The sequence below is a fragment of the Rhinolophus ferrumequinum genome, chromosome 12 (genome assembly GCF_004115265.2).
Source record: "Rhinolophus ferrumequinum isolate MPI-CBG mRhiFer1 chromosome 12, mRhiFer1_v1.p, whole genome shotgun sequence".
Classification (NCBI taxonomy): Eukaryota; Metazoa; Chordata; class Mammalia; order Chiroptera; family Rhinolophidae; genus Rhinolophus; species Rhinolophus ferrumequinum.
The window spans coordinates 20,721,690-20,745,776 of record NC_046295.1 but is presented as its reverse complement, the minus strand read 5'-3'; the positions used below and the strand labels follow the sequence as shown (position 1 = coordinate 20,745,776).

The 24,087-nt window shown below is 37.0% G+C and overlaps 1 protein-coding gene across 3 annotated transcripts in view; it reads left to right on the top strand.

The window, feature by feature from the left end:
• ADAMTSL1 (ADAMTS like 1) overlaps positions 1-24,087 on the top strand; it is an 887,009-nt gene that overhangs the window by 578,169 nt on the left and 284,753 nt on the right. For all 3 annotated transcript variants that reach the window (XM_033123965.1, XM_033123964.1, XM_033123966.1), the window contains one exon: positions 22,844-23,080. In XM_033123965.1, the coding sequence (XP_032979856.1) occupies positions 22,844-23,080 (237 nt within the window). The remainder of the gene's footprint in view (positions 1-22,843; positions 23,081-24,087) is intronic.

Sequence of the window (24,087 nt, the reverse complement as noted above, 5' to 3'; positions counted from 1 at the left end):
CGAATGTAGAACGGAGACTTAACTACTTATAGGGCTTTGCGGTTCGTATGAGTGTGTTTTTCCCTTTCAGCTTTGAAAATTGTTGTTGCCGAAACAAAAGGATGTTCTTTACAGAACAGCTTTTCAGAAACATCCCAATTTCCTTGACATGGGCCACAGTTCTATCGGTGCCGAAATTATATAACAAAGGGCCATAATTTTTAGGAAGAAATGATAAATAACTTGTGTTTCTCTGAGGACAGAGTTTCTCGCCACCTATGAGAGCACTAAGCTAACTAAACTTTGTCTTGCAAATGAATTAATCTCTAAATGCAAGTACACAGCATACCATGTGGCTAACTGGAGGTTAATTTTGGTTCGAAATACACTATTTCTCTTTCAACAGTTAAACACTGAGTATGCAGAATAATAGTTGAAAATATTTGCAGCAATTACTCTGGGAAAAAAACCCTCATATTTTATGACTAACTGTTTTATCATTTGTGGCATAAAGAAATAAACATTTTTTTAATGATTCACAGATTCCTTCACTCGCTGGATCTGGTGGATATAGACCTCTGTGCAGTGCTTGCTGCCAGGCAGCTAGCCAAGTTTTGGGGGGTTTTCCTCCCCAGTGGTTTGGGCCCTTCTGCTTTTTTTCTCCCCTAGGCCTTCTTCAGACTGTTGCACACATTTCTTTTCTGTTTTAATGCTTTTTCTGACATGTCTTTATTGGACCCCTCCTAAGTCTTTCTCCTTTTCCTTTCTCCTTAATGTGTTCTCAATTTCTTACCCTCTGCCTCAACTTTTCTCTCTGGGAGTGGTATGATATGAACATGACTCCGTGGAGAGAACACAGACTTGGGAGTTCTGCTTCTTAGTCACTTTGTGGTTGGGCAAGCTCTCTCACTTCTCATAGCCTCAGTTTCTCAATCACGAAGAGGAATTAAGCATAACAGCCGGCCCAGTGGCTCAGGTGGTTGGAACGCCGTGCCCCCAACGCGGGAGGTTGCCAATTCGATTCCCACATGGGCCAATGAGCTGCGCCCTCTACAGCTAAGATTGTGAACAACAGCTCTCCCTGGAGCTGGGCGGCCGTGAGCAGCCGGAGGTTGGCGTAAGCTGCCCGCGTGCTGCCATGTGCGGCTGGAGGCCAATGTGAGTGGCCTGCAGCCATCGTGAGTGGCCAGCAGCTGGCGAGAACTGCCGTGAGCTGCTGTGAGCGGCCTACCGACGAGTGGTGACCGACTGCCTCAGCCGGGGAGAGCGCAAGGCTCATCATACCAGCAGGGGCCAGGGAGCTGTGTCCTACACAACTAGACTGAGAAACAACAGGCTTGAACCAGAGTGGGGGTGGGGGAGGCAGAAGAATGGGGAGAAAAAGAAAGAATAACACTCACTTGACAGTATTCCTTAACAAGAATCAGTGCCATAATGGAAACACAAGGGAAATATTTAATAAATTTTAGTTCTTTCTTCCACCTTACTTTGGCAAAGTGATAGTCTTCCAGAAGAGCTAAATTCCCCAGCTGAGGACAATTTCACCCTTATGTGTAACACAAGGTAATATTAAGAACTCCAAATTGTTGGGGAAGATATAAAAGAAAAGAAATCGATGTGACTGATTTCTGCTCGTTGGCATCCTTCTGGTGTATTTAAAAGGCCATAAGGGAGTTTTTTCCCCTAAGTTGATCATCGTTTTTTCTAAGCTAGCATCATCCTATGGAGACAAAGAGAATGTTGGCAGTATTGTAAATGGCCTTTGAGCTGGCCTTCCAGAACTGAAGAATCACATGCTCTATTTCACTCACATTGTGTCACATAACCGCTATGTGCTTTTCTTATTGGCTGATAGTTAATGTAACACAACTGCTTTCCTAAGACTGTGAGTATGAACAGAAATGCCTATTTGGTCAACCCAGAATTTGATTCCTTCAATATAGTCATGATAATTGCTATATTGAAGCTCTTAAGAAAAAGTTCAGCAAGACCGTTAGCAGGTTTGTGTCTTGTTATTAATAACACAGCACTGGCTTGATAGATTTTTGAAGGAAAAAAATTCTTCATCAGTTCAACAGATGAAAAGGATTAAGGATGAGTCTATTGTTTTCTAGAGTGTTTGGAACTTATCAGATTGAGAAAAACTGAGATATGCTCCATCTCCCAGCTAACTCCATGACCTGGTAAACAGCTTTGACCTATGAAGTCAGACTATTAAGTTCGTGAACTCATCCTAGAAAATGTGCTACATACCTCATTACTGAATATCACTATGGTCACCTTCAAAGTACTCCCCATGGGAAGCTCTGCACCAATGCCAGAGCCTAGTCCACCCTGAAAAGCAATTTTGGAATTCTTTTTCTGGAATGGCCATCAGAGCTGTTGTCGTGTTACCCTTGATGTCCTAAATGTCATCAAAATGTCTTCCTTTCAATATTTCCTTTATTTTCGGGTGAAGAAAGAAGTCATTGGGGGCCAGATCAGGTGAATAGGGAGGGTGTTGTAATACAGGTATTTGCTTACTGGCTAAAAACTCCCTCATAGACAGTGCTGTGTGAGCTGCTGCATTGTCGTGATGCAAGAGCCATGAATTGTTGGTGAAAAGTTCAGGTTGTCTAACTTTTTCATGCAGCCTTTTCAGCCCTTCGAAATAGTAAACTTGGTTAATTGTTTGTCTGGTTGCTACAAATTCATAATGAATAATCTCCTCTGATATCCAAGAAGGTTAGCAACACAGTTGAAAATAAGTTCACGAACTTAATTGTCAGACCTCATATATGTACCACAGTCCTCCTTAATGAAAATGACCAGAACACTCATCATACACTTCAAAGGAATCCTGGGACAGGCATAGACTTATAGAATATTAGAATTAGAAAGGAACTTGTATATTTTGGGTATCTACCATGTGCCAGGCTTTTGACTTTTCAGCCCCTAATTCATTCTTACAATACTCACTTTCAAAAGTGAGTATTACCCTGATTTTACAAATAAGAAATTTCTACACTTAAAGAGATGAAATACCTTATCTAGATCACACAGCTAAGAAGTGAAGCTGCTAGGCTTATGTAATACCTGTACTCATTTCTCTGTAATGCAATAGGGTTTATAGATGATCTAAACTAACTCATTTAGCAAATAACAAAACTGAGATATAAAAAGTTTAAGGCTCAAGCATATTTACAACATATGCTTGTTTTTAAAGAAGACAGATATTCAAAGAAGTTTACTGTAGCAGTTATAATTCTTCAAGGCTAAAAGTACATGAACTGCTAAGAATTTTAATTGTGCTAATTAAATGCCACAGAAAAGGCAAATCCAAGAATCCTTGCTAAAAACATCCCAAATTCCCTCCCCTTTGAGCTTCTCCACCTATTACCAGGATATAAATTTATGGAGTCAATCATTCTCAAAAGCTACTTTCCCAAGTCCAATGACTGAAATGCATAAGATGTATGCTGGCCCCTGTTGACCCAGATAGAAGCTTGAAACAGGGATCTGACAGTGACTTCGAAAAACATTACTACTGCAGTTCTTCTTCCCTTGGCAGGGTGCCTCTTGGAATGAAAACCAAACAAGCTACCATTCCTAGATTGTTAACGTGCAAATACTTGTCCATGCTCAGCCTCATTTCCATGAGACTAGAAATGATACGCAACATCAAATCTTCCAATGAACTCCAAGATGTGTTGAAACTCAATCAAGCCACATAAATTCTTATGTTTCCTCCTAAGAGCGGACACTCCCAGACCTTTGCACTGATTCCTGTGAGCTCTGGCCATTATTTAATTACTTAGCTCACTTCTGTACTATATTGTACTTCTAGGAATCTTGTCCTTTATGTGTTTTTCTTTGCATTTTAAGCATTCTCTTCCTTTTAAGAGGAAATTGTAAAATTTAAAGAGGTTATCTTTGAGGTTTGGCTATATTTTTCTTTATAATTTTACCATGAGCAGAAGACGCTGCTCACGTCTCTTAGAGTACATTTAGTTTAATGAGTTTCAAATTTAGTTTAGAGTTTTGAGTGAAATGTGGTCATCACAAAAAAGAAGGGTAGAGGCATTATTTAGGCTTCTTTTCCTTTGAATCTTGATTGAGCAAATATGCTTCAAAACTCATTCAACACCAGTATTACATAATGTACCATCATACTTTTCCCAAGCAATACATCCATTACAAAACTCCTTCCTTTCCCGAACAGCAGTTTTTTAAATGATATATCACTACATTTCATAAAGTGTAATTTATAACTTTTAAATTCTTTTTCTTCCTTTAAACTGTTGTTGGTAATTATTTACTTTGAATTGCCGACTATAATTTTACACACACACACACACACACACACACACAAGGGTAGGACAATTAAGTTCATGAACTTTTCATCATGCATTTACACAATGGAAAGTTCACGAACTTAATTGTCCGACATTTTGTATTTATTATATATACATTATACATATAATATTATATATAGTATACATTATATATAGTAATAATAGTAATAATATATGGTGCCAAAAAAATGTATACACATTTTAAGAAAGGAAAACTATATTAAAATTGTAATACTCAATATATACTGATAACAAAAGATGAATACAAGTCACGTTTGACTTCTGCAATTACAAGAGGTGCTCAAAGTGGTTACCATCAGCGTCCATACCTTCTGATTACGGTGAACTACTACTGCTTGAGCAACTTTGACCAAAGTGTCCACCAAAGTGTCCACTTGTATACATTTTTTTAGCACTCCCGGTATGTATGGTCATGAGATGTAAAGTATAGCACAGGAAATATAGTCAATGGTATAGTAACAGCTATATACGATGTCAGAGGGGTAGTAGATTGGGGAAGGGTTATAAATGTCTAATCATTATGTTGTTTTGTACACCTGAAACTAAAAAAAAAACTTTTAAAAATTGTTATAGATATTAAAAGTAATTTAGGCCCCTCAATCCTTGTAGGACTATAGTTTGAGGGACAGTTTTCCAGCGACTTTCTGTGTAATAAGCTTGACGTTGCTGCTGGGTGATGAAGGCTAAGCAGCCAGGTTTCTACCATACCAACCCTATTTCATCCAGAATAGCTCTGCTTTTCACCTGCTTTATTGCTTAACATCCACATAAGTGTGGATGAAATTTGGAAGGGAAATACTTCTGCAACAACAACAAAAAAAGAGTTTAAAGACCCTTGCTTTTGTCTTAGCCCTCCTAAGAGAGCTTCTAGTTTCTGCCTGATTGTTATTTCTAGGGAAGATTATTTTTGGTCCAATGCTGATTGCCAGGAGGTTGTTTCTTATAATAGCTGACACGTACTTCCCTCCTACTGTTTAATTTAATTCAACAGATAGTTATTGATCATGTGCCAGGCATTGTGCTCAGGGCAAATGAAAATGAGAAGATTTGTTTAAGACAGTTTCTGCTCTCAAATGTTTTAAAATTGGAGGCAGGAAGACAAGAAAGAAGAAAAATACAGACATTTCTAATCCAATGCAGAGTAAGTTAAGTTGTGAAAGAAAAGTCTAACAAAGAGGTAAGATGACTTCTAATCAGTCTGTGATTCCCTCTGTTTCCAAACAGTCAGCAACATGAGATAAAATATGAAATGATAAAAACCAATACCATAGCCAAGTTCAAAAGGGAAATTAAATTGCCCATGAACAATAAAATGGAGCATAAATGTATGATGGTGAGCAATGCTGGTAGCACAGGCTTTTGGGCTCCATGCTGGAAATAAGCAAAGATTAGCAGCAGCTCAACTTCTGTAGGGTAATCAGGGCTGAACTTATTTTTACAGGAGAAGGGACACCTAAGCCAGGTAGAGAACTCCATGTCAGGAGCTTGGGTGGGGCTCTCTCTGAGGAGAGAAGCTGAAGTTTTATTGTTGTTGTTCTAATAATGACCTTTGCCTGGGATAAGAACGTCATCTGAAACAGTGGGTCTAGAGAGGCTGGTGGACATAGACAGTGCATTATGAACTGAAACTACCGAAGTACACTTCAGCTCTGCAACACTTGCAATTAAAACCCCAAATTCCAGTATAGTAATGTAATTCTGAACTGGGAGCTGTGCGAACCAGGTGGACATAATCACAAAACTATTAGGTTATAGACCTTAAGACAGAAAGAATAGCCTTGGTTACGGAGGTGGCTCTAACCTAATCTATTAATGCCTTAAAAGCAGAGAACTTTCTGCAGCTGGAGGCCGCAAAGATGTCGCAAATGAAGTTAGACTCTGAACACAGGAAGACTTTCACGCACTATTACTGAGCACAGGAAGACTTTCACACACTATGCCTGGCTTTGAGATGGAAGGGGCCATGGGTGAGGACCAGAGGGGTCTCCCCAAAGAACTGTGTTTGACCAACAACCCAAATGAACTTGGAAGTAGGTTCATCTCCCAGCTCCAGAAAGAAACCTAGCCCTTCCAATTCCTTAATTTTGGCCTTGTGAAAGAAACTAAGCAAAGGACCTACTGTAACCACATTGTACCTGCGATAATCAGAATTGTGAGATAATCAGTTTGTGTTTTAAGCATCCAAGTTTATGGTAATTTGTTAAGGCAACTATAGAAAACCAAGAGTCAGTGAACCAACGGTTGACCATTACCTATGTTTTTATTTAATGTATGTGTATTAACAGCATTTCAGTGTTTTGTATGTATTAAGACCCTTGTTATAGCTGGAAAGAGGATAGAAACACACAATAAATTTAAATTTTTAGAAAATTCAAGTTGAGATGTATTAAAAATAATTTTAAGTATCCATTAAAAGAATAATAATACAATCTATCGTTTTCAAACTAGCATCAAAAATACTGGAAAGTAAAGAGAATCCTGTCAATTTATTATGTTAGAGAAAAAAGAATCAAAGAAATAGCATGGTAAACAGAAAATACAAAACAAGGTGGTGATAATGTCAAAGTTTTCTCCAGTGATTGCTTTAATTCACACTTCCACCAGAATTATACCTGTTCTCTTTGCTCCATATCCTTCCCAGTGCTTGATCTTACATGACTTTTTAATTTTTGTCTAATCTTGTAGGGGCACTCCTAGAATATACCCAGTTTGATCATGCATATTATATTTTTTGCATACATCTGGTTTTGGTTTGCTAATATTTTGTTTAGAACTTTTGCATCTATATTGATGAGTAATTTCCTTTCTTATCCAATCCTTATCTGTTTTTTTTTCTTTATTAGTTTCAGGTGTACAAAGCAACGTAATGGTTAGACATTTACACCCCTCACAAAGTGATAACCGCCCACCCCCTCCCCCAATCTACTACCCCTCTGACATCATGCATAGCTTATCTGGTTTTGATAGAAGAAATTGGAAAGTGTTTTCTCTTTTTCTAGTATTTGGAAGAGTTTATTTTAGACTGGGGTTGTTTAGTGGACTTTGCTTGTAAAATCATGAGAAAGGTGTTTTTTTTTTCTTTATGGATAGATTTTTTAATTGCTGATTGTATTTCTTTAAAGGCTGTATGTACAAAGTATAGCATACTGGACAAGAGAATGAACTTTGGACCCAAACTATCTAGGTTCAACCTCAACTTTGACTTACTAGGTGTGTGAAAGTCATTTAACCTAACTGTGCCTCAGTTTTCTCACCTGTAAAATGGAACAACATAGGATTGTTGTGGGGATTAAATTAGTTGATATATGTAAACTATGTAGGACAGTGCCTGGTACATAGTAAATTCAGTATTTATTTTAATTGTTACTTATGTTTCTTGAATAATTTTTTATCTTCTCTTGACTAGTTTTTTTTTTCTAAGACTGTTTGCAACTGTATTCGCTTAAAGCTGGTCATACTTTTCTGTTACTATCTTTTCAACTCTGGCTATAATCTGCAGTTGTCTCTCCTTTTGCATTACCAATAGTGTTTATTTGGGATTTCTTTTTTCTTAATATTATCATTCAGTAAAATTTGTAGGAAGTTTATTTTTCAAATAACCAACCTTTAACTTTGTCAAGTCTGTTTTCTGTATTTTCTGTTTCATTGATCTTCGTATCGTTTTCTTTCATCTACTTTCTTTGAATTTTATTGTATTATTTTCTAATCCCTCAAATTTGATGCTTAGAGTATTAAGTTGCAGCCATTTTTGTTTACACATGTGAATGTTCAACGAAGTACAGCTTTGTTTGCCTCCCACAGTGTAATAAAGAGAATTTTTGTTATCATTTCTAGGTATTCTAAAATTTCCATTATGATTTCTTCAAGTGATAAATTATTTACGTCTGTTTATTAACATTGATATATATGGCAGTTTTAAAATGATCTTTCTTTGTTAATCTCTAACAATTACATAGTGATTTCTTAAAAATGATCTTTTTATTTTATTTCTTTGAAGTTTGTTTACACTTGCTTTATGACCTAATATCCTAATATGTTCTTCAAGAGAGCCTGACAGGTATATCACGCATTTAAAATGTGTTTTTCAAATCTCCTACTTCTTCAATTATTTTTTTAACCTGCTTGAGAAAAGGATTGAAAAATATCATATTAACCTGTTTGAGAAAAGGATTGAAAAATATCATACTTTTTTGGTTAATTTGCCAGTATCACCTGTGGTTTGTTTGAACTATTTGAACCTGTCTTATTGGATAGCATGCATTTTAAAATAGTTTTGCCTTCCTGGAGAATTTAACCTTTTTCATAATATAGTGACCATCTTTATCAGTAGCTTTTGTTTTAAAATCTGTTTTCTCTGCTATTAATTTAGCAAATCCACCTTTCATTTGGTTACATTTCTCTCATATATCGTTTTCTGTTCTTTTATTTTCACCTTTTTCTATCTTTAAGTATATGAGTACCTAATACAAATATGTTTTGTAATTGCAGTCTGATAATCTGCTTTCTTCAACCTGTTTGCATTCACTGTAATTAATGATAAACTAGATTTATTTCTAACATCTTATTTTGTAATCTCTATTTGTCCTGCTGTCCCAGTGTTTCTTTTGGCCTTTCTTCCTTTCTTTGAAATATGGAGACTCTTTTTTTCTTATTGTACTTTTCCCTCTACTGGTTTTTAAGTTACACATCTACTTCTATTATTTTAGTGATTACTTTCTATTTTAATACATATACTTAAAAACTAAAGTTAAAGTGGTATCTATCCTTGCCTATCAAACAATTCAAGCCTCTTAGAACATTTTAATTCTGATTACCCTCCTTCAGACATATGCTTTTGTTGTCAAGTTTTTTACCTCAATTTTTATTAAACCCACAAATTAGATATTTTATATAGTCAATGTTTTATATGGTCAGCTCATATTTATTAATCTTGCAGATTAGATACTCTATATCGTCATTGTTTATTTAGATATACCTGAAAATATTCCATTTTCTTTGATCCATATTCTTTCTTAAATCATAGATCTTCAAGGTACTTGTTTGTTTGTTTGTTTGTTTTGTCCTCTGTCTGGCATATCTTTTCGAAGTTCTTTCAGTGATGATTCAATGGAAATAAGTACTCTAGGTTGTTTGTTTTCTTTTATAAAATATTTGTATGTAGTTCTCTTAAAACTTAGTTTTACTGTGAAAAAAACTAACTTTTAGGAAGACATTTACCTTCTCTCAACACTTTGGAGATAATTGTCCACTGACTTCCAATTTCTATTGTTGCTTTTGAGAAGTCAGCAGCCATTCTGATTGTTCTTTGTCTTTCTCTTTATGATTTTCTCTTTATCATTGGCATTCTGTAATTAGCTATGATCTCTGTAGGAACAGATCACTTATTTATCGTGTTTGATTTTCATTTGATTCTCTGACTCTGGGGATTTGGGTTTTTAATTATTTTTGGAAATTTATTGTACACTATAATTCATATTTCTTATTCTGTTGTTTGTATTTTCTATTATCTTTCTCTCTCTGTGCTACGTTTTATATAATTTCTTCAACTCTTTCTCCCATTTAATAATTTGTCTCTCCACTTTTTCTAATATGCTTTCTTTTCCACCTACTGAGTTTCTAAAGATGTTTATATTTTTCATTTACCTCAGTTCTGTTTAGTTCTTTTAAAAATACACATGGTTATCTTTGTTCTTTTATTACACTTCCAACATTCTTTTGAAAAATTTCCTTAAACACATTAATTTTCTCAGTTTGTATTTTGTGTCTGATAATTTCCCTATAATGAATTTTATGTAGGTCTGATTTTCTTGTTTCTGATGTCTCTTTTTTTATGCTACCTTATGTCTTCATATCCTTTGTGATATTTCTAGGTACTTTTATGATGGTTGGAATTTAAGAAAGAGTTGCTGGTAGCCTGGGTTAATATATGTACTTTCTAGGAGAATTTACATTTATTTTTGAGGGAGATGATGTTGGGATGGAGTGGTGATCAGTACTAATCATGACCATTTTAAATGAGATTTTCCACTGTCCACATTGTGTGACTTGTCCCAAACTCTCATGAGCCCTGTTAAGAATTCTGAAGGAGATATCTGTTCCCATCCTTTACCCAGCGCCAACAGGAAACAGGCGCATCCCGTAGTGTTTCTCTCTAAGAAGCAGAGTATGTTTTATTTTATTGATATCATCCCATTTCATTTTTTAAATTAAATTTATTTTTATAGCAGCTTTAGACTCACAGCAAAATTAAGTAGAAAGTACAGAGATTTCTCATATACCCTTGTGCGCACATGCCCAGGCTCCCCTACACCTGACATCCCCCACCAGAGTGGTACATTTATTATAATCAGCGAACCTACGTTGACACATCATTATCACCTAAAGTTTACATTAGGCTTCACTGTGGGTGTTGTGTATTTTGGGGGTTTGAACAAATGTATAATGACATATGTCCTCCATCATGGTATCATCCAGAATATGATAGTTCCACTGCTCTAAAAACCCTCTGTGCTTCACCTAGTCATCCCACCCTTCTCCATCCCCAGAAACCACCGATCTTTTTACTGCCTTTTGTTGGCCTTTTCTAGGAGTTAAGTTTGTTTGTTTTTCCATCTTCCTGATTTACTCTTTCTCTGAGGGTTTTGCCTTAGAGTCTGAGCATTTTGAGGGCATCTTAATCCTCTTCCACAACTTGCATTTCATAGACTTTATCCCTTGTTCCCCGGCCTTATAAGCTGTTAAAATGGAAAGCTCCACACCAAGAGAAACCAGCAGATCCCCTTACGATATCCATCAATTTCCTTTCTGGATTCATGCTTTCTCATTGTTTCTGTCTGTGAAGAAACTTTCTTGCCAGCTCAGCTGTGCATGTAACAATTTTTTTAAAAAAAATTTATTTTTACTTCAATGTAGTATTTTTAGGTATTCTGTAGTGGGAAGCTTTTTCAAAGTATCCAGTCCTACATATTCTTGCATATGGAAGTCCCTTAATTTAATCCTGGACAGATATTTTGTTAGCATCAATTTTGTGCCAGGCTTGTACTAAGCCCTTCAATGACACAGTCTTTCATGTTTTCCATGTTTTTGAGGAAACAGAAAAACTAACAATACAATACAGCATGGTGAGTCCAAAAATGGAGGTATGTACTGGGCACGACAGCATCTTGGAGTGAGTTGCCTCCATAGGCTGAGGACAGGGAGTTGTCTGAGAATGAGACCAGGAAGTGATACCAGAGGAGCAAAGCGTTAAGGAAATGGAAAATGTTCTGATGTAAAATGTGGTGTGTTGGGAGAAGTAGGGAGAACTGAGCCTATAGGACAGACAAAGCTAGGTCAGCTCCCTGTAGAAAACTGCTGAGATATTTGTTGCATGGCCACATTATAGAGAACAGAGAAAACAGTCTTAGATGGTTCTAAGTGACGCTGATGACACTCGGGGAGAAAAGATTTTGGCAGCCCTTTTCCTACACCTCTTTGTCCAGATTCAGCCTTCAAAGGAGGCAAAATACAAGGGAGGTTGCCTCTGTCCAAAAATTGTCCTCCAATTTTGAATTGTTTGCCTCTCTTCTTGTAATCCTTGTACAATAAAAACTTGATTTATGGCCTCACTATGTATCTCCCCCCTTTAAATCGTAAGCATCGTGAAGGCAGGGAGTGTATCCGTTTTTTCACTGTAGCCTAGTGTTTGGCAAGTGTCTCCATGTTTTGAACACATGGAATTAACAGCTGTTGGGAGAGATTAGATAGAAAGCGTTGTTAGTCATTCAGATCTTGTTCTAGATAAGTTGGATCCATTTGCTTTCCTCGTTCCTCTTACCTAGTGCAGCCCACTGGAGGAAATGGAAGTTTTATAGGAAGGAGAAAGGAAAATCAACTTTGGAGCAAAGTTCTCTTCAGGGTGAAGCTAGTGCTCAGAGGCCATGCTTTAAGTTTCAAAGGATGACCTGAAAACACTGGGTTTTAGGGTCAGAAAAATATATTTCTCTAATTCTCTTTTGGTTTCTTAAAATATGCCCATGGTCCAAGATCAACAAACTAAGAAGTATGAGCACATATGAACAAAGTTGAGTGTTGTCATCCATTGAACTTATAACCCAGTAAATTTGGCGCATTATACTGTTTGATTAAACTCATATGTTAAGACATTCATATAAGTCACTTTAATTAAAATTATGTTCAAACAACTAACTAAAGTAGTTCTAAAGGCAGCAAGGCAAATGGAGACAAAACTAGATGAAAAAAGTACAGTCTCAGGTTCCTCTGAAGCCCCCCAAAAGCTGTGTAACTCATGTAACAACTAACCCCTCTGTGGTACTCGTAATCATAGTAATACCTTACATTTATTGAGTGTTTACTATGTGCCAGTACTGATCTGAACATTATACTTATATTAACTCATATCCCATTAGTCCACAGAGCCGCCATATGACAATGCCAGCCACCTTTAGGTCAGGATGAATATTGAGGCCCTAGAGAATTCTTTTGTTTGATTTTTAGGAGTTGGCTCCTCTCACTGTATTTGGAAAGTAGTACCCAGCAGTCCAATTTATGGCTGCAAATTGAAAATTTGGTAAGAGAAGCATTAAAAGAACAGTGATGGATTTGCAGTCTTACACAGGGGAAAGAGGAGGTTAAGAATGTGGGAAGAGAAAGCAGAGGTATGATTAGGGACATCATGTAGGTCCCAGGCCCCTAGAAAGGGAGAAAGGGGAAACAGAGGGAAATTTAGAAAGGGAATTGGGAAAAGAGCAAATGATTTCGAGGTCCTACTCGACCGGAGTGTCCTGAGTGAAAGGATACTGGTTGTGGAAGGGAGTCTTTTACTCTTCCCTGCAATATGCCTGTGACAGGTTTCCCTTCCATCCAGGTCTACTGCCTGACCCCACTAAAGAAGAAACTCCCTTCACTGCTTCTTTGTTTTCCTTGCTGCTTTGTTCTCGTTCCATGGCTATCAGATTTTTCTAAAATAATCTGGCTTTCAACTGTTCTCCTGGTGTTACCATAAGTACCCTCTAATTTATCAAGCATGAGTTCTAATGTTTGGTGTGGCACCATTCCCATGATGAAGCTTTCAGAGGATACTTCTTTTACAGGATCAGTGTATGTAGCATTCACCAAGAACGTGGGTGTCAGAGCAGGAATTCTGCTCTCGAAGTTGGAAAGAGACGAGGCAGGGAGGAGAGAGGGTCATTCATCTCTCAATCATTTTATCTACAGTAACCCTACCTCTTTCCCTTCATTCCAATCTATAAGGAAAGACCCAGCTAATCTTCACTGGTACCGTGGGCAGTCTGGGAACATCTTGTTTCTTGTTTTCTCTCTTTGGAAAATGTGACCCAAAAGAGCATCGTGTCTCTTGCCAGGATGACTTGCGTTCGTGATCAGGGCTACAGTCTCCCATCCAGAAAGGAATCCGGCTGAGAGGAGACTATTCCATTCCATTGACTGGAGAATAGATAGATGTTGTTCTCCTTTATCCGCAGACCTGGGTCCCTCTCCCAGGGGAGAGTACCTTCAGTCCTAGTTTCATTCTGCAGTGAACTGACTGGATAATAATTCAAATAGAAGCCTGACTTCTGTCTTGTAGGAACTAACTCAGGTGAATCTTAAATTGTGTGCTACAAAGATCTTACTAAAAGAGTACCCAGATGCGTTTCAATTCATTCATGGGACTGTGTTATATGCCTCCAAAAAGAAGCATTAATTAGATAGAGCGCCAGGATCACAGGCAGCTGTCAGGATTGAGGGATAGCCAGAAAGAAGTGAAGCCTGCAGACAATTTTAGGTGGTTGTTTATAGACTGGCAGGGAGAGAAAGTGAAGAGACAATGCTGGGGTCTTCTCTCAATTACGTGACATGATATTTATCTTTGAATTGCTCTTGACAGTGTCTTTTTCCGGTTTTTGGTGTTTTTCTTTTTGTTGATTGGCATAAGGACCACATGTTCCAGGAGACAACTTCAGTCTCCAAATTTGCTCCTTTGTAATATAGCAAGCTTCATTACCCTTTCCCACTTATAAATAGAAACATAATGAACTTGTTATGCAACAGACCTAAGAAGTAGTAACAGTGTAAGTATTTACATGCTAAAATGTTTCCCTTATACTAGTCCTTCCTCTAACCTGATTCTCCACCACAAATATTTTGGTAAATGCAGTATGAAAACAAAAAACTGTATAATTGTGTGCTTATAAAATGAAATTGTACGCTGTGCTCCAAAAAGGACTACAGATTACCACTTCAAATATGCTAATTTCGGGGTGAGGAAAGAATATTTATTTTAGAGTAGAATTAAAAAACAGTGAAAAGTCAGAAGTGCTGATTTAAGAAAAGATATTGCTAAACTGGAGCTAATTCAAAGAATCAGACTAAAAATAATAAAAGACCTCAAGGAATGAATATTTTCAAAATTGAGAGAATTTAAGAGTCTAACATGACAAACTACAACCAGTCCTACAAATACCTCTGGGGAATTGGATTCCAAAAGTCTACGCTGTTCAAAGGAGAAAAACTAAAAGCACTGAAATAAAAGCTACCCATAGGAAAAAAAAATGAACTTTTAAAACTAAGTGTTTTTACTTAGATCAGCTCTTAAGATGCCTGGAGACATTAAAAACTAGCCCGGAAAAGCATTTGTTTTCAGATAACGGGCTTATCGAGTTACGAGGGTGGGGTTAATGATTTATCATACATTTTGAATCTCTTATGTCTGGACCTGAATAAGCCCATGGACTGGTTTAGAGCGGTGTAACATACCTGTAAGCGGTGCTCACTTAGGTACAGAGAGCAAGGTACACCCAATGCTTAAATAAGCTGCCGAATTCCATGTTATTTCACAGGATCAATCCGTAACGATGTTATTTGGTTGAGCGTCAACCTGAACCATAGTCAGGTGTTAAAATGGTTAATGATTTGTTTTCGTGGGCACTTACTTATTTCCCTTAAATAAGTTATTTTCCCAAAGTATTGACAGTTCGAAAGGAAAATAAAGAAAATCCATAAATCTTTTATACCAGGGAAAAGAAAACAAAAACAAGGACTCTTGAATATATCTTGTATGTATACATGAAAATGCAGTGTTCCAAGGAAGGCTGTTGGCATTTTCAAAAAGGAGGACGAATGAGCCAACAAGGCCTTACCTTCCGCCCTCCGAAATCAGCCCCACTTCCTGTGCTGTGCACTCATGGTGACGTGTTAGAGATTTAAATATTATGTTCTTGAAATATAATAGAGTTGTCTACATACAGACTGTCTAGACAGGGCAGGGACTATCTCTGTTTAATTTCATTTGACATAGCAGCTAGCAGTCTTGCACAAATAAAGGCTTTCAATGATAATGTTGATGTTAGTACAAGAAGGTGGCCAACATTGGGGGGAGAAAGCTTGATACCTTAACATGAGCACTTTTATAGTGCATGCATGCACTGAGTATTATATAAAAGTTACATAAGTCTAGCTATTTAGTGAATAATAAATTATTTCAGCACATTTTATGTTTCTTAATATTGCCCTATTAAATATGTTTACATGGAGGAGGAAATATCAATCTGCCTATTCAGAAAATAGGCAAGAATTCCCACTCAATTTTCCTGGTGTCTGAAATGCAAAGTATTCTTGTAAATCTATATTTTATAAAAGGAAAAAAAATAGCTATTTCAAGATTTTCTAAGATTTCTCGACTGGAAAGCCATCAAGATTTAGATTTCCTGCAAGATTCAAGGAAACAGGATTGGGGTTGCTGGGGCCCCACCCTCCAGAGTTTTTGATTCAGTAAATCCAGGGTGAGGTCCAAGAATTTGCCTTTTTTAACAAGTTCCCCGATGATGCTGATATCGCTGGTTTGGTGACCACCCTGGGAGCCACTGCCTTAGAAAATGATCCTTGCCTCTCACATCCAATCCGTCAGGAAAGGTTGACTCTGCATACAGAAGTCTGCAGAATCTGACCACCATCCAGAAAACCATGACTTCTATATCATTTATTCACTGCGTTCATCACTCATTTTCAAAAAACAAACGTTTTTGAGTACTTGTATATAACCAAAAGCCAAGCAGTCAACGATCCCTGTCCTCCTGGAGCTTATGCATTAGTGGAAAGAGATAGACAATAAAAAATAAGCATAAGAAGTAAATTATATGATGTACTTGAAGATGATTAAGTGTGGTGAAAACAAGAAAAATGGACAGGATAAGAAAGAATCAGCAGTGGGAATGGGTGTTGCAGGTTTACATAGAGAAGTCAAGGTAGGTCTCGTGAAAAGGTGATATTTGAGCAAAGACTTGATGGAGGTGAAGTAATTAGCCACCTGGAATCTGGACAAAGAAAATTCCCAGCAGAAGGGAGAAATGATGCGTGCATCCTCAAATAAGTGTGCTCCTGGAGTGTTCAAGAGGTAGCCTGGAATCCAGTGTGAAGAAGCCAAGTAAGGAAGACAACAGGAGGGGGCGGGGCCAGATCTTTCCTTCCATCTGAAATGAGGATTTGGACTTTTAATCTGAGTGAAGTGGGGAGCCATTGCAGAGTTGTGACAGAGAGGTGGCATCATCTGCTCTATGCTCTAGTGAGATTGTACTGGCTGCTTTGTTGACAGAAGTCTCTGGGAGAAAAAGGGTGGGAGAAGGAAGGTCCTTGAGGAGGCTACTGTAATAATGCAGGCAAGACGTGACTGGATGGTGGTCAGATTCTGCAGACTTCTGTATGCAGAGTCAACCTTTCCTGATGGATTGGATGTGAGAGGCAAGGATCATTTTCTAAGGCAGTGGCTCCCAGGGTGGTCACCAAACCAGCGATATCAGCATCATCGGGGAACTTGTTAAAAAAGGCAAATTCTTGGACCTCACCCTGGATTTACTGAATCAAAAACTCTGGAGGGTGGGGTCCCAGCAACCTTGTGTTTTGTAACAAGCACTCCAGGTGATTCTGATGCATGCTTAAGTGTGAGGACCACTGCTTCAAGATTTGGGGCCTGAAATGGGTGGAGTTGGCATTGACTGGGATGGTGGAGGCTGCAGAGGAAACAGATTGAGGGGGGAGGGTCAGGGGTTCAGGTTTAGACATGATGAGTTTGTGACGTCTTAGACAACTGGATGGTGAAGAAACAGTTGTGTATAGTCTGAATCAAGTTCAGGAGAGAGGGTCTAAGTTGGAAATAGAAACTGAAACGTTGATTATTTTTCTGAGAACAAAATATAGTATTAGGTTGGATTACACCAGTGAATATTTATTGTTAAGTGGTTTCATTTTAACTTTGAATAAAAGAAGCAGAAACCCAAGTAATAAATACCAAAATATATAAAAGAGGCAGCCCACCATCTATTTAAATGTGCTAAGTGATTTGAGAGCGTTAGGGGGTATATTTTCCAGAGCCTCCATCTATTTATTGTAGAGGAACTTTTATGGTAATTTTTTCCTGCTTTACCATCAATATATTGAAGGTTCCTAATATTTTTGAGGGTAATACTTAAAACTAATAAGATTTTCTAAGGTGACCACGTAGCTTATAAATTTCTATATATGTTTACATCCTAAAGTAACAATCCAAAATTGCTGGAGGATAGAATAGATGCTTTCCCAAACAATTCTAATTTTGTGTTCTTGCACAGTCGCTTTTATGGAAGGTGAGTGATTAGGGTGGATAGAGGGGAGGAACAGAATTTAGAAGAACAGTTCAAGACAGGGAAATGCAGTGAGAAGGATAGCTCTTCAGTTACTAGAGTACATGTGGTCACCTAACTATCATTCACCTAACTAGTGTTTTCTTGATACTATCAGGTACTAATAGTGACTCTTTAAATAAAGCCATAGAATCAGAATAATGCATTTATATCAAGGCACTCATAATAATTTCAGTAAAACAGCAAAATTAGCAGAAAAAGACAACCACTGAATATTTAAGGATAAAGGTAAAGCAGAGGGATGTCCCTCAGGAAGGAGAACGTCTCTTTAGAAAGAGAAATAATAAAGAAAAAGTAATGTTTCTCCTGACCCTGAATTTATATTCTGTATATTTTTTTAAAACCATTTTAAAGGCCTTTCAGATGCTGCCACCTTAGCTGCTGAGATATAATCTTTTACAATTCACCCAGTGAGTAAACTCTGGGAAGCCTGACCCTCTTTTGTCCCAAAATGTAATCTGATCCACCTATCATCATCAGGGGACATCTGGGATCCATCTTATCTTTCCCACTGGCTAGTTGATTAACCAGAAAATGTTTTGAATTGGATTCATATATGGCAGGACTCCACGGACTTTATGAATTATAATGGGAGCATATAAAAGGTCAGATTTTATTTTTTGTGTTTTTAAAAAAGAAAACTGACACAGTTAAGATGGAGTGCTTAAAAATTGGAGAGAAAAATCATATTATGTTAAATGGCTAAATACAGTAATTCATAGGCCCATCTGACTATTTTAAATAAAATATAGCTTTTCAGAGTGAGAAAGTCCTAGCTCAGTAGTCTGACACAGAATTGTTGATCCACAGACGTATTATAGTTAGTTGGAAATAGAACACCAAGAAATGCATTATTTTGCTCTCTTTTGCTTTACTCCTGTTGCATGGTGTTTCTGCAGATATCTGAGAGGCTGGAAGTCAGGGTTCATTAGTCCAGTGTATTCTTCCCATATCATGTTTTTTGCCAGGTTCTTGGTTTAAATGCCACTAGATTTTTCTCTGATTTTTGTCTTCTTCATTACCACCTATGAGCCAACTTCAGTGCATAAGTATATAAATAATAATTCGTTTCCTTCTTTCTTTTAAATATCCCAATTGAAAACTCATGATTCCTACCACTAAGGTTTTATGAGAGTAGAAATCTCACATTGTGTATATTTAGTACACTCTACATTCAGGATATATCCTGAGGAAAACCACTCTCACAGTCAGAATTGATGACATGGTATCATAAAGCATCTCTCCAGAAGCTGATATTTCAAAGATGATGCCCAGGAGAAGATGATAAATATTTTTTCAAAGCAGTGAGGACATCAGTTTCTAAATCTGACTCTTAGGAAGATCAGGAAGTGTAGTGATTTCATGGACCAAATTATAATTAAAAACTTTGTACATGATGAATCTTTGTACATGATGAAAACTTTGTACATGATGAATCTCTGTACAAATAAGGGTTATTCTGTCGTAGTTATTATGATGATACGTGTGGAACAAGAGTGTATGATGACTTTGCTTGAGTTTTCATTCCTGCAGCTGGGTGATCCCAGATGCACCAGGAGTTCATTGAGTGTCTTGAACTATGCTTGAGATGTTTTGGGTTCAACAAAAGAAACTTTTGCCAAATCCCTCCTTTCTTCATTTTTAAACATGTGTATTTCAAGGGAAATTTGATTCATATGTTTCTAATTCATTTACACTTAAATCATCAAAATGTTATTTTGTAAGAGCTATTTGATGTCCAAGAAGCTTTCTGAACCTGTTTTATAAGTTGTCTTAAGTCCTTTTTCTTAAAGCAGGAAGTTGCATTTTGCCAAGTACAAATAAACTCAAACATTAAAAAGATTCAAGTTCAGTTTCCAACTCTGAACTCCAGGTTTTAAGCTCATTCTCAATTTAGCAAAATATAGTTTCCCACCCCTACAATAATATGGGTAGAAGGAAAGACAGTAGTGACAAAAGTGAGTAAAGGTGTTCACAAAAATTGTTATTTGCAGAGATATTTCTCCAGTTGTGAAAGTTCATAAAACCTGTAACAGGTGTTCTTGCAGCCATTATATACAGGTGAATTTTGAACAGGAACATCTCTATGATTGTAGAGATCTCTGTGATTCTCTATGATATATCTAAATAAGTTTACTGCTTTTGTCACAGCAAGGAAAACCCATAAGTCCTAATATTTTAACGCACTTTTTACTAATTTTACCTTTGCGCCTTCTTTATCTTAGTAAAGATGGGAAGATTCAACACATTTTGTTGAACAGAAGGGACTCGTAAGAGACAATAGGAGTTTTATGTCTGCAGTAAGATGCTGTAACATCAAGTTAAAAATCTAATTGACACTCTCTTGGAATTGGATAAATGCGGAAAATTATCTCTGGTTCTTCCTAAGATGTCTCTTAATTATACATTACCTTTCTTACTTTAATACAGAGGTGATTCAGCCTGATTCTGAAATTCCCTGTAGCTGGTTCATTTTTATTTATAGATAAAGAAGGTAAAGGTAATTTTGAAAGGAAGTTGAAACCATTCTAAGCAATTTCCTCAATGTTCTGCTTTACTGACTCTACTTCAGTATTTCTTCTGTACTATTGACTAATCAAATGACTTTTTGGATGACAGGTAATATGCAACTGAAAACACTTTATTTAAACATTATTGATTAAACTCTCAGTTCAACAGTGGGCACTCCCATGCAATGGCCACCAAGGAAACTTGTTGATTGTATAAACTGGTTTTATTAAACTTGGTAAACAAGGGGAAGCAGCACCTTGACAGTCTCTGTAGTGTCTCAGGTGGAGGGATTTCTGGAAAGGATGGGTAGAGTTTGGGGGCTGTGGTAAATCAGAGGGTTGTTTTAGGACAGAACCTAGTAAGTGAGGTCTAGGCAGAGTCTGGTAGGATTTGATATCTAGTAAATTAGCAGTCTTGTGTTTGGAACATAAGTCCATGAAGAGTTAATATTAAATCAGCTTGTACTCTTACCTTGGAACACATGTTCTGAAAAGAGCTGGTATCAAAACATCTAAGTTTAGATAGTTTGTGTTGACTATCATGTCATTTACCTGTTTTGTGATTCATAGCATCGTTTTGCAGGTTGTGGTTTTGTTTTATTTCTCACAACAAACAAGTTAATATCAACAAACAAAGTAAAACACACATTTATTTATCTTTTTAAAAAGTTTTAAACTGTAGTCTATCATTTAAGAAATTAATAAGTAATTAATTTTAATTTACTTTTCTCAGACAATATTCAAAATCACTTAAGTCTTATTGGGTACCTGTACATATACCTGTGTGAAATAAATTAATTCTTTTCCTTCAGTACTGTTTTATTAACTCTGAGAACATATGGAATACTAACAATAAAATTCCTTTGAGAGTTTATATTTTGAGCTATTTATGTTTATCCTAAGTAAGTATTTAATTTTTGTACCCCATCTTGCCAAGAAAATATATGCTTCCCCAAATATTAGAGCCTTAGGTGCTTCTTAATAGTGCCACTAAAATTTGAGAAAAGAGTCAGGAATTCCATTTTATAAAATAGAGTAATGCTATTCTCGGAATGCTTATTTAGATATAAAGAGATTTTCAGAGAGTGAAAACTTATATAAGAGAACTCTAAAAATATGATAATGTAGTAACCAGGAACAGCTAAAGACCACATGGAAATTCCTTATTTGAGGTGAAAATTATAATAAAAGCCTTTCCACAGATGGATGTTCTATACAGTATATCCTAATCGGAACACATGTAGCACAAAATAGACCTATCAAAAATCCTGTACAAGGAATAGGTGATATTTACCTTTTTAAAGTTAAATCATCTGTGATTTCACTGGTTTATCATTCGTTAGATAATAGCCATTGTTAGTTACAGTTTTACATTTTAAAATGCCCTTTATCAAATATACATTTAAAACATTCTTGTTTTCCTCTGGTCTCTGCCAACATTATTTAAAATTCAAATTCAGAGGCTCTCCTTTCTCCAACTCTTTCTCTTCGGTGGCCTCATTAGATAATCACCCTATTAGCTCCTATGTTCTGTCTTCCTCGTGCCTGTATTTGGACAGCGTAAACTCTTGAACTTCTCACAGTGAATGACCTTGAGAGCTGAGTATTATTATTGTCTCTGTTCTAACCATAAGGAAACCTTGGCTCAAAGAGAGACCCACCATTGTGCAGCCACACTCCCAATCTGAGGAGGAAGTTCAAACCTTTCCACTCTGCCGTGTGCCTTAAGCTAAAGAATTTCATGTATAAATAATGTTTTCTCATTTGTATTTCCAATGGTTAATTCTAGATACTGTGCAGCCTAAGTTTCAGGGGGAAAAAAGTCACAAACAACCCCACAAAAAATTTTGAATGCAATTATCATAACTTTGCTGCTGTGTGCTAAAATATTGTCATAGCTCTCGATACCAACAGAGATGCTTTCAACTAGCCCTCTGACTTTAGTAAGTTCTAGTTAAATTATTAGGAAATCAAAATAATATTACAATGTGGAGGAATCCATGGACCATCCAATCAACATCTTTCAGAAAATTTATTTCAAAGCAGCTACTTTCCCAGCTAATATTAATCAGATCTATTTCATGTTGGCTTCTTTCCCCTTTAACTACTGTCAGAAAATATATTTCACAGTGATTACTTTCTGAAATCTCTACATTTTGAGAATCAAGCAATCATATGACCTCGCAGATGATGGGGGGGATCCCTCTGTAATGACCCGAATGTCTGCTTTGTTTTCGAAGACCTGACAGACCACAAACCTGTTCCAGTTGACTGCTTGGGGCTGCCCTCTTAACCTGTGTGTGTCTCTCCCGCCTGTCTTCTCCAGGACTGCCCACCAGAAGCAGGTGATTTCCGAGCTCAGCAATGCTCCGCCCATAATGACCTCAAGTACCACGGCCAGTTCTATGAATGGCTTCCTGTGTCTAATGACCCAGACAACCCATGTTCGCTCAAGTGCCAGGCCAAAGGAACAGCCCTGGTTGTTGAACTATCCCCCAAGGTCTTAGATGGGACTCGTTGCTACACTGAATCTTTGGATATGTGCATCAGTGGTTTATGTCAAGTAAGTGCTGGCTTCTTGTCATTTCTGTTTCTTCACAAGCTTTTAGTGTCTTTGTGTAAATAGTTTTAATACAGTCCTGCTGTCTGAATCCCTCAGTGTCACTTTTTCTAGAGTTTATAATGATACATTTGAAAATGGAGGTTTAATTTCAGTTAAAACTACAAGCGTGTATTTTGTATTAAGGGAAAGTGGGCTGGAATTTTTATGTCTTTCCTTGACTCTCACTTGACTGTGGAAGAATAAAAATTCTTGAAAATTGTATATCACCTTTGGACTAGACTCTGAAATTGCCTCTGTCTTGGTTCCCCCTGAAATGCATTTTTGTGTGTGTGTGTTTGAATTTGGAGGCATCAATTTTCATTTGCTTAGAGCTTCAGAATCACTCAGGTGAGGTTGGCTCTAAAATCTCCACGTAAACTGTAGGAGAACTTGTTTCTTATTGTAACTGTAATTTTGTTAAAAATTCAGACAAACTGTAGAGAAATGGATGGCAGTGTCCTCTAGGTCGGATTTCAGGCAGGCAAATCCCTGAAACAGGGATAGCAAAGAGGTTTGATGTCTGGTATCAATGCATCAATGTCTGCTTTGGGGAGGGCATTAGTAAGATGAAGGAGAGTTAGTATGTTTGCCATTTGGATTTTGAATTCTAGTCTTCGGCTTAGGATGACCAGCCTAGTTTGGAAGCAAACAGTTGCTATATTTTCCTAAGTGCTATACTTGACCGTGTACATTTATATTTCACAAAGTGGACATTTTGAGAATCTTTGCCTCTCCCTCCCAAGAAGACAATGGTGGGAATTTTTCTCTCTCCAGAATCACTAATATCACAACTGGAAGTATAAAAATTAACATAAAACATGCTTCTGTAATTTGTTGTTTCTAATTCACATGTTTATTTAAAACCTAAATCTATATTTAGGCATAAAAGGAATAACTGTAGTGTGGATTACTACAAGAGATGTGCAATGTCCTGCAAAGTTTTAGGTCCAGGAGAGGGAACGAGAAAT